The sequence below is a fragment of the Barbatula barbatula genome (assembly GCF_947034865.1).
Source record: "Barbatula barbatula genome assembly, chromosome: 20".
NCBI lineage: Eukaryota > Metazoa > Chordata > Actinopteri > Cypriniformes > Nemacheilidae > Barbatula > Barbatula barbatula.
The window spans coordinates 8,786,074-8,798,304 of NC_136783.1; the positions used below are offsets into that span (position 1 = coordinate 8,786,074).

General features: G+C 38.2%; 1 protein-coding gene across 1 annotated transcript; it reads right to left on the minus strand.

The window, feature by feature from the left end:
* Window positions 1-6,421: 6,421 nt before the first annotated feature.
* On the minus strand, window positions 6,422-11,556 carry LOC306909728 (uncharacterized protein). Its single transcript, XM_079483738.1, has one exon. The coding sequence runs from the start codon at window positions 10,654-10,656 to the stop codon at window positions 7,057-7,059; it is 3,600 nt and encodes a 1,199-aa protein (XP_079339864.1). The 5' UTR covers window positions 10,657-11,556; the 3' UTR covers window positions 6,422-7,056.
* Between the last annotated feature and the right edge of the window lie 675 nt (window positions 11,557-12,231).

A 12,231-nucleotide genomic window follows, 5' to 3' on the forward strand; every position in this document is an offset into this window, starting at 1 on the left:
TGTAAATCGCTTTGGATTAAAGTGTCTGCTAAAGAACTAAATGTAATGTAAATGTCGCCAGACCGATAAACAAACACACACCGGAAGTTATAACTTGCACATGCATCCTATGAAACCGTCTTTCACTAGTGACCAACTTGATGCAGCACTTCTGAAATACATTAGGATTCCAGCATCTGAAATGACTGCCGTAAATCACTGGGCAGTTTTAATTATAATCTGGGTCAGATTTTATTAATCTTGTTGTTATCAAGATTTGGACTATTACCGTACCTCCACAAATCATCTCTTCTATCACGCTGTGCTATTCGTAACCTATGACACTGATGTTTTATTCATTGGTAGTATTAATGACCATGCTCTTTGTATCAGTTCATTTTAGGGTTAGAATTGTAAATTATATGCTTGTTTTATTTAATCCATGAGCGCATGGGGCTGTTTGCCTAGACTTTATAAACCAGCTCAGTTTTTGTTGTTTCCAATAGCTACAGTGTAGCAATATTTTAAGATTGCTAAACTGTGAGGAGGTTGTAAATATTACTTATCTACTACATTTCACTATCACGATTTTAGATGCTGAATGATTTAATAAGAACAAAAATCCCACACAATTAATTGATAAGAAGGAATTGCGATTAATCATGAAATCAACACATTGTAATATGCATGCTGACATGGGTATGTTTTTGTAAAATTGTGATGTTCGTATCTTTCTGTTTTCTGAATTTACTTCAATATTGATCAGCCATGGTTGAATGTTGTGGGAGATGTCTTCAGCAGAGCTTTGGGCAGAACAGGGCGTTTACTGAAACTGCCTCAAGCAACTGGTTAGGGTACATTTTAATGTTAAATAAGAGCAGTGTGCAAAGAAATGTCAATAATTAAACCTTATTGTGTTTCACCCATGTCCATTGTTCATTGGGTGGGGAACTAAATAATGTTTTAAAACACATCACACCTTGAGAGGCCTCGCCCACGTCCACTGGCCATAAGGGCGGGGAATCAAACAATCCCCCCATCAACCCCGAGGGGTTTCACTTGACTTGTCCATTGGTCAGGAGGGTGGGAACTAAATAATCTAACCGTTTTGTTATTTTTACAAGTTTAACTTAAATGTTAAGATAAACCTGAATGTTTGTTTGAGTAGTGAAATCGTGGCAGCTTCGAGATGCTTCTATCATGTTTTGATATGTAACTGATTTCATATTAATGTGGACTTTTTACAAATAAAGTTTCATAGTTGCATAACATCTCTCATTTATTTTTCTACTCAGTTTTGTGGAACAATCCAATATGTCTCGCCAGGTGAATGCATCGATCTTGTGACCTGCCGAGTGTGGATGTGCCAAGGTCGTGTCTGTTGTTGTTTGTTTTGTCCACACAGAAAACAGCTAATGGCTACGGCTCCACGCAGAGTTGAGAGACAGAACACTGAATGTGACACAAACATATAATATGGGCTGGTAATGGCCGCTTTTATGACATCAGAATGGGATAGGAGCATTGCAATTGGATATTGTGTGATTTGATGCTTTTTGTCCATGTTTAAGCTATTGAAGAAAAACATAGTTTTACTTTCTCTCGGAGATACAATTTGTACACTGCACATTTTTTTCAAAACGTACTCCTTTTTGCAGCACATCAGGATCGAATTGCTTCAATTTTCAAACTTTGAAGTTATCCAATCACTGCAGATACTTACTACGGCGTTCCCTATGTGTCTGTTTTAGTCATGACAAACATCAGTTTGATTTACTACTGGAAATTCATTTTGTTATATACAATACAACTATATTAAAATATTATATAACTCAGTAATAGACAGTTTTAGCAGCAATATTAACAAACTTTATGTGTTTTAAACTTAACTTTTTCTCTGCAAAGAATCGATAAATGTTGAGTAGTCTTATTTAATTTAATGCAGTTAATAAACAAATAATTATTAATTGACGTTAATATAAACTAAATTGTTATATTGGAGACAAACGCAAACCGGAAGTAACTTCGGGCCAGGTGTGTGTGTCCGATTAAACCTTCTATAGTAATCCTGATCTGGTGAGATGATTTTATATCATGATAAACAGGGTCTTACACTATTTTTTATGCCAAAAAAAGTTGCATTCCCTCCATATTATAGTAATGGCAGTGAGCATCTTTGCAAATGTCTGTTATATTTGGTCAGATCTATTTAACGTTATGATGGGTTAACTATGTACATAAGTCTTCAAATAGTATAGCATGTAAACCCACTTTGACATACTCTAACAAACTAGAACACTATATATATCAGAAATTTATGTTAAGAGGATCAGATCAAACCTCCACTACTCCCTTAGGTTGTTTACAGTATAGTAAAGCCTGATGTTTCATATGAACAACTCCAGACCCCCTTACCATTCTTCTGGCCTATCTTAATGTTTATAAGATTGAAGCAATGAACATCTTACAAATATTCTTAATAAACACATAGTGTAATATCCCCCACATACATTTTTGACTTAATTTGAACTCATAAAAACGATCAAATTGCCAAATATGGGAATTATGTCGTGAAAATTGATAATCATGGATTTAAACTTCAGTGTAGTCATCCTTTGCCTGGAATTTGTCAAAATGCACTCTTTGCATTTCTTGAGATGCTTTCTAAATAATTTTGAAAGTATTCTCTTTTTAGCTTAATATGCAGATTTGTTTTATTTTTCAGTCCAAGTCATCCCTTTGATAAACACTTTGAAAGAACATTTTAGGTCAAATCATATTCTTGCGCAGTTTGTGCATTTTTCTTACAGAATTTATTTCAAACATTTCAACATGCACCTTAAGATTAAAAACGTTTTAACAGCACAGGAAAAATGTCAGTCAAGTTAAACGAACCTTTTGACCAGAATAAAACATTTACACCATTAAAGATTTCGCTTTTTATGTACAGAATGTTTAAACAGTGTGTGTTGCTTTCTTATTTTTGATTGATCGTAGAAATGTAATGTTTGTTTAAGGAAGCAAGATTATTGGTATGTGTTCTGTAAAGCTTTATAGTCATGCAGGTCCATTTACTCTGAGATCAAAACTTTGTGCAGTGTTGACACTGCATTTACATTAATATCTAGAAACAAATTATGTGTTGCTTAATTTTTGGAGAGCCTAAAGGTATCTGTATGTATGTTTTCTGTTTGTGTGGAGTGGAGATTTGTCACCGAGAATATGATCAGATGGACACTGTGAAAAACAGAATTAAACAATAAGGGGATCTTTGGAAAGAGCTCGTCTTAGATGGGGCTGTTCTCTCTTTACACAGCCAGTGAATAAAGTCTGTTTATTAACCCTTCAGCCCAGAAAAAAAGATTGAAAATCATCAAGCATTGTGTTAACATGTTACTCACATCATCACGTGTTTTAGATGAAAAAAGACTAAACCATCTAAAAGAAAACAGATCTCCGCTTCTTCCACAGATGTTTCAGATATAAGATGGATATACCTTCAGTAGCTCTTTGTCAGAGCGGACAACCTTGTTTTTTTTAGAACAATTTTCATTACTGTTACGCCTTAGCAGTCAAGAATCCAAGCCAATACATCACAGATGCTCTTCGCATAAACCATAACACTCATGTACAGATGGAAAGAAACCAAACTCGACCAATCATCTGTCAGATGGGAAATTGTGCATCACAATAATCCTTGGCGGAACAGGAGCCAGACCTTCTTTAAAGTGACATTTCCATGTGTTTCGATTTTAGGAAGAGATGTGAAGTACTCTGCCTAAGATTTATCTGCCCATTAATGAAGAGACTGATAGCACCTGCTTGCCAAATGCGGACACATCTGCTCTATATCTGAACGACGAATTTTGAAAAGGTCATGTTATGAGTCTCAACCGATGGGTTGTTACATTGATATGGACCGCAGGTCTGTAGGATCACAGACAGCAGAGAATAATGGTTACAATTCTGAGGAAACATTTGGCACAAATTCATCTGTAGCTATAGCCAAATTTGGCCAATGTCACATGCCCTCATCCTCGAACACCGAGAACAGAGGTTAAAGAAAATACAACACAGACTACTTTCCAACAGTGTTTACATGAAACGAGAATAACAAACCACAATCTGTTTTATGCTATACTTTTGATGTTGTTTATGCATTTACAACGGTTTGGGATAAACAGTTGGGTCTACGTTTGACGCCCAGTGACAAATTAGGGTCCAGACCCATTTGTGGAGAGCTGATAAAAATCATGTTATAAAGAGAGAAAAACAATACTGACACTTTATAAGGATGCTTTATACCTTCAAATTGGATTAATCTGAGGATGTGTTATTTCAGTGAAATAAAATAAGAGACCATTATATATTTTTATTTGCAGTTCATCAAACAACAAATTTACCCTGGTGTTGTTCATTACACAAACCGTTTTGCAGTCTGCTACAGTAAACTGCTTTGTTCTCTGAACCTGAAAGCTCGTGCCGTTCAGATAAATTCCCAGCTTTCGTGTGTTGTCATTATGATTCAAATCATGCAGAGATGAGACACTGTTACACTTGTTTATGTTGAATCTCTCCTGAGACATCACAGGCAGTTAGATGGGAATGAAAGGAGATGTCTTCCATTCACGGATCTATTTTTCTGATTTACTGAGCTCCCAGGATAGGTGCTTTTTTCTTTGTAAATGTGTACTTTTTTGCCCATCCTGCTCCTCTTTTATTCATGGGAAACTTGTCATTCGTACAAATAGCCTATACTGGATGCTGAAAACAAGCCAATTGTGATCTGAAATATAATGGTTTTCTCAATTAAGAATATTCCCTTGAGTTTCAACATGTCAGCTATGTGTTTAAGCCATATTGGGAAAAACATGTCGCTTTTTACAAATGCCCTTGTTTTTAATGTGCAGAAATGCAGTCAAGACCAGTTTGCTCCAAAACAACATAGCTTTAGATTTGGCTCGTATAGCCAGCATGTTCAATGTTCGATTTGTTCCAAAACAGTCCAATTATGAAGATTAAGTCTGATGATTAGGTCTGAAGATAAAGTTTGTCTACAAAATGTCAAATGTAGTGTTGGTACAGTTTTTCATCAGAAATGAGGCCAGACGCTTGGTTAAGTTTCTTGGTGGTATGTGAACATGATAAGAAAGCAAACAACAATTTGAAAATTGCTTAATACCGACCGTCAGTCTTTCACAAATAGTCAGTTCCTGACCATTGTTCTTCCTGGCTTCAAGAATATTCCATCTTAAATACGCCGACTCACGATGACGGATATATTTCCATGAAATTTCCATGATTTTACATTTTATTTCTGCTGAACAGAGCAATGTGTCATAGAGGCAGAAGATGCAAATATTGTGCTGTCATATTCTTCAGTCATTGTGAATTTATTGAAGTAGGCCAACATACAATATCATTATATTTTATTTGATGGGTTGATGGTATTATGCATAAATTAAATTATGCATATTACAATTTTAAATTAAGTGATTTTAGTGTTTTTATCAATTTCATGTGTTCATACAACATATGAATTTCCTTGATATGCTTAACATTTTTTCTAAATCATTAGTATTAAAAGTGTTTAGAAACTTTGTTAAGTAATCATGTCTTCTTAAATGAACAAAATGAACTTACTTTACCTGAAATTGCATTTCAGAGATTCAGATTTCAGCCACAATATGACATCTTTTATAAAAAAATATACGGCGCACTGTGGAGCTTTTCTCCTCTCCCCCCTCCATTTTGAAGCATTATGGCAACTCTCACTGGTAAAAAACGTTGCCGCGTGTTTGCTTCTTTAGCGTATGAGATAACTTATTAACAAAATGCCAGTGCTGGACTAGGACAAAAAAACAGCCCTGGACTTCTTGGTCCAGAACACCCCTCTATGTGCGGCGGCCCAACCCTCCGGGGGGCGGTTGGTTGGCGGCGACCCATCCGTCTGAAGGGTGTGGTATATTATTTTGGGTGTGTTGTGTGTATACTACTTAGCATTTCTGTCAATAGATATTCCAAAAAATTACACACTGAACCTTCAATACAATTATGTATGTTATTGGTGGCACCACTATTCCTGTAACTTCGGGTTAAATCCAGCAGTGCATTATGTCTCCCCAAATAGTAAGTGATTCAGCTAATGATGTCTGATGTCAAATTTTGGCAGAAATGTTTTGAGCAGACACATTGTTTACATTGAAACAGCAGACAAGCACATATTCCTTGAGGTGAGACATTACTCGACCAATCGTGTTTCAGTAGCATCAAATCAATGGGCTTTGACAGCTCTGTGAAAGAACAGCCCTGACTAAATGTCTTGCCAGTTCATTTTTGTGCCCTGCATAAGAGGCCCTATGCCGCCCATCGATTGAATGCGAGACTCCGGTTCCATAAACAGATGTTTATTCACATTAACACCGTAGAACACTTTAGCCTGCTTATCAACCAACGGCAGAGTCATTTCCCAGAAGCAATCTTCAGTATCAAAAAATATGTTCTTCCACTTAAACACAGTTGTTACAATCACCACGAAGCATGGAGTTTAAAGAATAAAAGATTAAACTAGCAGGTAACATTACCGCTACATGTGCGCTTGGTCTTTGCGCTTAGGTTACGGAGCTTGCTGGTGCTAACAGACGCTACTTCCGGTTATTCGGCATGTCAAAATAAAGGTACGTGCGTATTTCAAAATAAACTAAAAACCCGCTGCATTTACACTCCCACCATCACACAATGTGTGATTCACAACACAAAAAATAGAAATTCTTAACAGAACCTTGTAAACATTGATGTAAATACACACATATACTTTCAAATATAAACAAACAAATGTTATTGTAGAGCTAACCTACTTATTCAGCCTCAAGCAGTAGTACAGTTTTGTGTATTGACCTTTCTAAGTAAACTGGCTTATGTGAGCGTGCACCTTTACTGTCTAGTGTTGTGTCACTAAGTAACAGTTTGAGTTTTCTGACTCTTCCGTCAGATCCTTGGAAGACTTCAACTACTTTCGCCAGCTTCCACTGATTTCTTGGTGTGCCATCATCTTGCAACAGGACAATGTCATTCACTTTAGCATTTCTCCTGTCCTTGTTCCATTTGCTCCTCTGCTGCAGATTCAGCAAATACTCCTTTCTCCACCTGGTGCGGGCCTTTGACGGCTTTCTTTGGGGCAGCCGATTTCTTCACCTTCTTGGGAGACTTCTTCACTGCTGATTTCTTTACTCCTGTCTTTTTCGGCTTCGCCGCTTTGACCGGCGCCTTTTTCACGGCTGGTTTCTTGCTCACCTTGAAGGACCCGGACGCGCCGGTGCCTTTAGTTTGAATTAGTGAGCCCTTTTTCACAAACGATTTCAAAGCAATCTTGACGCGAGAGTTGTTCTTCTCAACATCATATCCACTACCTGCCAGTGCCTTCTTCAGAGCAGCCAGAGATACTCCTTTGCGCTCGTTGGAAGCCGCAATAGTCTCCACGATAAGGTCTGACAAGCTCGGTCCAGACTTTTTCGCTTTTGCAGCTTTAGGCTTCGCTGCTTTGGCCTTCTTGGGACTCTTCGCAACTTTCTTGAAAGGCAATGGCATTTCGTAATGTCCATTTGGCTTTTGCTTGATTCCTTCTTTCAGCTTCACCAAGAACTTAATATCTTCTTGTGATACTAAAACTTCTTCACAGAACTTCTCAGTAAAATCTGCCTCAAAGACCTTGAGTATATCTGCTGGAGTGATCATTTCCTTGACTTGAGTTCTATAAACAAAATGGACCTCAGACTTGAGCTCAATAAAGGGCTTGATAGCTGGCTGAACTCTCCTTTTGATGATACGGTGGCTCACACCGATTTCATCCTCATGATCATAATCAACTTCAGTGCTGCTGTAGCCGATAATGCTCCAACCTAACACAGACCTTTGTGCATATGGCTGGTTTTCATTGCCCGAGATGACATCTCTGGGAAGTAAGGCTTCTGGACAGTTATAGCCGATTAACAATCCCACTTCACAATCGAGCTCAGGAGACATTTCATCTGCCAAATGTTCTAAGTGACGCCAGGATTTTGCGGTTGTTCTTGTGGGTATATGGGATCTGTTTGCTGGTATGTAATCTCTGGTATAGGTTATTGGGAGTTTGATTTTAGTGTCAGAGTTGATGCCTCTTACCTGTAGTCCTTGGACCCTTTGGCTATTTACAACTTTTGTTTTTGATGTTATCGTGGACACTTTAAGTTTTACTGACTCTTTCTTGGCACCCAATGTTACAGCTGCATCCTTCAGGATGAAGGTTGTGTCACTCTGACTATCAAGTAAAGCATACACTAAAACTTCCTTGTCTGGTTCCATTGTCGTGGAGACATAGACTGGAACAATAGATGAAGTGTGAGCGCTGCTCTTCTCTTGAACAACTCGGTTAGAGGTAGCTTGCTGTATTTCAATTGATTCAGACTGTTGTTTCTTGTCTCCTTTGTTTTCATTTGGCCTTTCTTGTTTTATTCTTACTCCTTGTTCTTGGTCTTTCTTACCACGATCTTGATGTAGGCAAGTAGGGTGGCGTTTTCCACATAAGTCACACACACTCCTGGATGTACAAGCTTTGGAGTTATGGCCTATCCTAAGGCAGCCAAAACACAATTTCTCCAGTTGTACAAACTTAACTCTTTCTTCAACTGGTTTTTCCCTAATCTTGAAACACCTATGGAGAGTATGGCCTTTCTTCTTGCAAAACATGCATATGCTGATTGTCTTCTCACTTGTATTAGTGGTGAAAGTCTTAGCACTAAAGTTTTGATTTCGTTGATACTTAGACTGTTCTCGTTCTGTTGGTTTTGATCTTTCTTCGTCAGTTGACTTCACTGCAAATAATGAAGTGATGGGGTTGCATGCAATACGAGCCTCCATATTGAGAAATCTTACAAAATGTCTAAAGTCAGGGAACATTTTATGTCCATCTTGATAGATTGTGGCTTCTCTATTCCAGCGTGAGCTCAACCAATCCGGGAGCTTGACAGTAATCCTTTGGTTTTCCACACAATCGTTGAGAGTTTGCAAACCTTGAACATATGGCATAGCTGACTCCACACTGCTCAGGAAATCAACAAACTCACGAAGATTTTCGCTGTCCTTGGGGGCAATTTTATGCCATGTATGTATCTTGTCACGGTATGACTTGGCAACTATGAATGGATTTCCATATCTGTCTTCAAGTATGTCCCAGGCAGCACGATAAGCTGTTTCTGTTCCTACAAGGAAATGGCCTTCAATAGCTCTCTTGGCTGAGCCACCAACGTACTTGCGTAGAAAGAAGAGCTTTTCTTGAGCTAGCAGGTTCTTGCGATCAATCAGAGTATAGAAGGAAAGCTTCCAATCATTGTATTTGAGAGGATCTCCTTTGAAAACTTCAGGTTCTGGGATAGGAACTCGATTAGCTGTGATTGCTTCAACAAGAGTTCTCACAAGCTCATTGGAAGCTTCATGAGAGGTCAAAAAGGCTTGAGTGGCAGGAGCTTGAGTGGTAGGGGCTTGAGAAAATGTGGCTGGCTGTTGAACAGAACATGAAGTGTACATGGAGGAATATGGGAGAGGGTTTTTAGTGGCTGTGACATCCTGTGGGTGATGTACTTGACTGGGCTTGGCTTGTTGCGCAAGAAGAGTTTGGGAGACCGGTGCTTGATAGGAGGGAAAAAATGGATCCATTAAAGGGTTAAGTGCAAGTGGTGGATCGACAGATTCTGAATAAACCTGCAGTCTTGCTTGAGCTGCAACATGCCCTTTAAGTTCTTCTAGCCTTTCAACTTCTCTTTTTTTTTCCTCCAGCTTCAATTTTCTATCAGCACTTTCTGCTATGAACTGAGCACGTTTTTTAGCACTCTCTGCTTCAATTTCCTTTTCTTTAGCTTCTCTTTCAGCCTTCAAGATTTGATCTTCCACCTCAAGTCTTTCAATTTCTTCCTTCTGTTGATGTTGTGCATTTGTTATCTTTATTACCTCTTGCGTAGCCACAACTTCAGCTGCCGCTTGTTTTGCATTAAGGGACAGGATGGAAGAATGTCTGGATACTTTGGAAGAAGCCTTTGACTTAGCGGTTTGAGCTGAGGAAACACTAGACACTGTGCTGTCAAACACGGATTTAGCATCAGGCCAAGATATGATTTCTGAATCATCACCACTGCGGAAATGTTGAACATTTGAATTTGCAATCCTAGTAAATGCCTGGCATGTGTCATTCATTCTCCGAATGTCAGGTTCAGGACTTGAAATGGCTCTGATTTTGAGGTAAATGATGTCCATGTCAACTTGGGTGGTATTGATTGAATTTACAATCTCATCAATCAGATCATTAGCATCATTATTCTTAATGGACCGTTTTAAGCCATTGATATGATACTTCCATCTTCTGTACATCCTTACAAAATTCACATTTAGATCCTTCACTTTGTCATCTAACAGAGCTTTTCCCTTTTCAGTGAGCTTTTGTGTGCGTCCAGATTTCCTAATTCCAGGAGGCATTTGTGTGTCATCTGTACCAACCTGAGATTGTGTGCCCTGCTCTGTGTCTTCAACTTGCTCATCAGCACCAACTTGTTGTGATAGGGTAGTCTGTTCTGCTTCAGCATCTTCTTGAAAGTCTCCTTGAGTGACCTCTTCAGTTGGAAGAAAGGTGTTTTCCTTTGAGTGTGACATATTAAACGTAGAGTTTAAATGTGTTGATATTTGAATAAACTGTGGTCTGTTCTCTAATGTGTGCAAATATGAAATAAAATGATAAAATAAATCTCTTTGATTACCTTGGCTTAACCTTGAATATTGCACATCAAACACTAACAGTATTATAAAAACACACTTCAATAAATGAGCAATAAAAGGCAATTAACAAAGTGAGAAAATAATAACTCGTCACAGTCTAAATATGAAAACTTACTTGTAAGAACAATGCTTTGATTTTAACTTAGAACATATTAGTTTCAACTGGGAGAAATGGTTAATTTACTTATCTACTTAGTTTCTTTGACTCTTACTAGATAATCAACTGCAGGACAAAATAATGTCCAATGCTGCTTTAAGGGGGGAAAAAACACAAATGATTCGTCCATGTGCTATAATGGCAGTACTTGAACTACTTTCAAAACACTCTTTTCGATGTGCTTGCTTGTGTAGCCTTGTTCACTTGCCCCTTTGGATTCACACGAACAGTTCACAAGGTGGCCTCTCCCCTACAGCACACGGCCTGCAGCTAGCCTGTCTTTGTCCGCTCGGAGTCTTCACCGATGCAGTAGTGTTCTACTATGCCGCCCATCGATTGAATGCGAGACTCCGGTTCCATAAACAGATGTTTATTCACATTAACACCGTAGAACACTTTAGCCTGCTTATCAACCAACGGCAGAGTCATTTCCCAGAAGCAATCTTCAGTATCAAAAAATATGTTCTTCCACTTAAACACAGTTGTTACAATCACCACGAAGCATGGAGTTTAAAGAATAAAAGATTAAACTAGCAGGTAACATTACCGCTACATGTGCGCTTGGTCTTTGCGCTTAGGTTACGGAGCTTGCTGGTGCTAACAGACGCTACTTCCGGTTATTCGGCATGTCAAAATAAAGGTACGTGCGTATTTCAAAATAAACTAAAAACCCGCTGCATTTACAGGCCCAGTGAGTTACGTGCCCAGAATTCTCTGTCTGTGCTGGACCGCACGTCTCTCCAATACCATTACCGAAACTGTCCCAGACAAAACTTTCTGTATTTGATTGTATGGGGGGATTTTCGGTGAGGAAATCATAAATGGGAACATCAGTTCGTTCAGGCAAGCGTAATGAATGTGAATTATAAGCTCATTAAATTAAAGTAAATAATGAATTAATGTTCATTCAGAATGATTGTACATCACACTCAATGATTTAGGTCACACTCAAAAAATGAAAATTCATATCACTCATTATTCAGAGTATAATAAACTTTAAAAAGCCTGCACAAGGTCGCTTTTAAAAATAAATGTGCTACAAAAGGTTTTCACAGAGTTTCCATAGAAGAATTTCCTATGTCTTTCTTTTGATTAATCCTTTTCGAAGCAAAAAAAAACTTTTGTGAAACAGACAGCTTTTTTGGATTTTAAAGTTCTTTATGAAACCATTGAGCTAAAAATGATCTCCTGAAGCACCTTTATTTTTAAGAGAGTTTAATGGACAAGTTGGTGTCCATTTTCAATCATTTTAGAGCTTGACATCACAATGATCTATCAATGTGTAAGGGAAAGCT

What these genes read in the sequence shown, in the direction of transcription:
- LOC306909728 (XM_079483738.1), bottom strand. Translation starts at nt 10,656, where the DNA reads ATGTCACACTCAAAGGAAAACACCTTTCTTCCAACTGAAGAGGTCACT.